Source organism: Zingiber officinale, chromosome 2B, assembly GCF_018446385.1.
Source record: "Zingiber officinale cultivar Zhangliang chromosome 2B, Zo_v1.1, whole genome shotgun sequence".
Taxonomy (NCBI): domain Eukaryota; kingdom Viridiplantae; phylum Streptophyta; class Magnoliopsida; order Zingiberales; family Zingiberaceae; genus Zingiber; species Zingiber officinale.
In genome coordinates, this window is record NC_055989.1 from 108,278,972 (window position 1) to 108,281,942 (window position 2,971).

Genomic DNA, 2,971 nt, shown 5'->3' on the forward strand with positions numbered 1-2,971 from the left:
AAATCAACATTACAATGGTACTAATTTTTATAATATGGTGGTAAAAGGTGAATACGTTTGCTCTCAGCGCCCCCGCCAATCCGTCCCAGGGTCAACACGGAGGAGGTAAATCACGTGTGGCTGCTAGCCTTTGGAATAGTAACTAGCACATAAAAGAGGTATTTACCTCGATTTTGTCAAAATTCGAACTCCAGATCTCATGATAACAAATTAATTTTTATAATATGCACCACCACAATGATGTTATTTTTTGAAATCTGGTACTACGATAATATTAATCTTTGAATATAGTATTACAATGATGGATAAAGGGGTAGAATGAGAAATAAGTGTTTTCTTTTAGAAATTTGAAAGTTAGATGACTCTTTTTAAAATTTCATAATTTTAACTGAAAAAGAAATATAAAAAAATGAACATGTACACATTTCATATCTAATCTAGTTTAGAATCACTGCCCTCAACCCTAATCTCAGCTCCCCTCGAAGTCCACACCTCCCCAACAAATATTAAACTAAGAAAACTTTAAAGAATCCCTACGTGAACAAAGACGTCTAGCCCCATCACAAAATGTCACAACAACTCAATCTTCTCTCTTTCCCTCTCCTCCTCTTTATTGTCGTTCTTCTCATTGAATGTTTCATCATCTCTCCTTCTTGCTTGTTAATCTTTTTTGTTTTTGACATTAAATTATGTGTTGCATTTTTAAGATTTATTTTGTTTTGAAAAGGATTTCATGTGTCCTTTAATCTGAGTTTTTTTTAATTGCTAGTTTTTTATTTTTTGTGTTTTGTTTTTAGTTGTTTTTTGGTAGATCTCTTCTTGCATGGCAGGGCTCGATCTCGGCACTGCCTCGTCCGGTTTTGTCGAACGTCTCCACGTTCACCTTCCCGAAGTCGGCGGGGAGGAGTTCCCTGCCTCGCCCGGTAGGGGAGAGGAAGGGAGCCAGGGGCGGCGGCAGCGCGGGCGGCCGGCGGGGTCTAAGAACAAGCAGAAGGCGCCGGTGATCATCGCGCGGGAGAGCGCCAATGCACTGCGCGCGCACATACTGGAGATCTCCAGCGGCTGCGACGTCTTCGAGAGCCTGTCGACGTACGCGCGCCGGCGGCAGCGCGGCGTGTGCGTGCTCAGCGGGCGCGGGACGGTGGGCGACGCCACGATCCGCCAGCCCGGTGGCGGCGGAGGCGCCGGGGGCGGAGTGGGGAGACTGCGGGGGCACTTCGAGATCCTGTCGCTCTCCGGGTCGTTCCTGCCGCCTCCGGCGCCGCCGGGGGCCACCAGCCTCGCGGCGTTCCTGGCCGGCGGGCAGGGGCAGGTCCTCGGCGGCAGTGTCGTCGGCGCCCTTGTCGCCGAGGGGCCGGTCATCATCATCGCGGCGTCGTTCGCCAACGTGGGCTACGAGAGGCTGCCGTTGGACGACGAGGAGGAAGAAGATCCCGAGGCGACGCAACCGCAGCAGCAGCTGCTGCTCAACACGCCGGCGCTGACCGCCTCCTGCCTGGGTCATCCTTCCTTCCCCGACACGGCAGCTTCCTCCCTACCCTTCTTCAACTTCCCCCTGAACATGCCGCTTCTCCCGCCCGAAGCCGCGTGGCCCGCCAGCGCCGGCGCCGCCTCGGCCAGCAGCGCAGCCCGACCACCGTTCTTGTAGAATTTAACCAACCAAGAAAGATCCGACGACGATCGAAGAGAAAGAACCGCCATGAACATGCACAATTATTCATCTGTTCATCCACAAACTATTAGCTTCATCATCTCTCGCAAACTGTTAATCTTTGCTGTTCATCTTAATTGCAATTGATTGCTACTTATTTCTGATTTTCCTTTTATAAAAATATAAAATTCAGACTTTTTACAAAACTATAATATAGACAGTAATCAGTTCTTCATTCTTCACTATACGAATATAGAAAAAATAATAAAGGACAGTTCAGATGCACGATGATGTCCCATGAACTGATCATATTATAAGTTGATCTGGTCGAAAAGCTAAGAAGGTGGATTGTCGATGATGTGATTGGAATGCTGACCAAGTCTTCATGTGGAACCCTCACATCAGCGGCCCCCCTAAAGTCGATCCCACGGATATAGAGGGAGATAAATGCAGGTACACAGCTGAAAGCGTATAGCCGGGACGCTAACCTCAGGCAATGACACCCCGATGATCGAACCCTGGACCTTTCAGCCACGAAACCATGCGCCCCCAGCTGTGCTACGCCCTGGGGACTGCTGACCAAGTCTTCATGATCCAGAGAGTGGAGGAGGGTGATGAACTGTCTTCTATGTTGACTGAGTTACTGGACCCCAAAAAATGAGTAAGACTGAAAGTATCCAAAAGTCTTCAGTCAATGGTGCTTATAAGGTTATTAGAAACCAGATCGGGGGCTGCACCGATCTAGCCCTCTGACGCTCAATCAGCCTCCGGTGATAGAAATGAAAAAGGTAAACAGTACTGTAATGAAATGACTGAATGTAAAACATACCAAACCGGTAAGAGCGGGTTAGAAGTGGCACGGAACTGGAGGCAATGGTGTAGAGCTGGAGACGGTGGCACAGAGCTGGATGTGGCAAGGATCCGAAGGCGACAACATAGGGTCGGATGCGGCATGGGTCCGGAGGTGACGATACGCATGCAGGAATATGACAGCGTCACGCAGATCAAAATATGACAGGGTCAAGCAGACCGGAATATGACAATATCACGTAAGCCGGAATATGACATTGGCACACAAGCCAGAATGTAGCCTCAGCTCGAAGGCCGAAACATAGTATTGGCTCGAAGGCTGGAACACATCAGCAGTGGTGTGAAGGTCGGGCGGTAACAATGTCGAATCAACATCAGATGCTTGGAGACGAAGGTTGTCGATTGGTCTGATCGGAAGGCGGGAGGTGTCAGAAGCGACGTGAGGCTATCCGCGTGGAGCATCATAGTGGGGGCAGAACAATGACAGCCCGAATGTCGGACAGGCGACGA

General features: G+C 49.4%; 1 protein-coding gene across 1 annotated transcript; it reads left to right on the forward strand.

Moving 5' to 3' along the window:
- The first annotated feature begins 543 nt into the window (after positions 1–543).
- Positions 544–1,819, forward strand: LOC122049403 (AT-hook motif nuclear-localized protein 23-like). Its single transcript, XM_042610788.1, has one exon. The coding sequence runs from the start codon at positions 824–826 to the stop codon at positions 1,646–1,648; it is 825 nt and encodes a 274-aa protein (XP_042466722.1). The 5' UTR covers positions 544–823; the 3' UTR covers positions 1,649–1,819.
- The last annotated feature ends 1,152 nt before the right edge of the window (positions 1,820–2,971 follow it).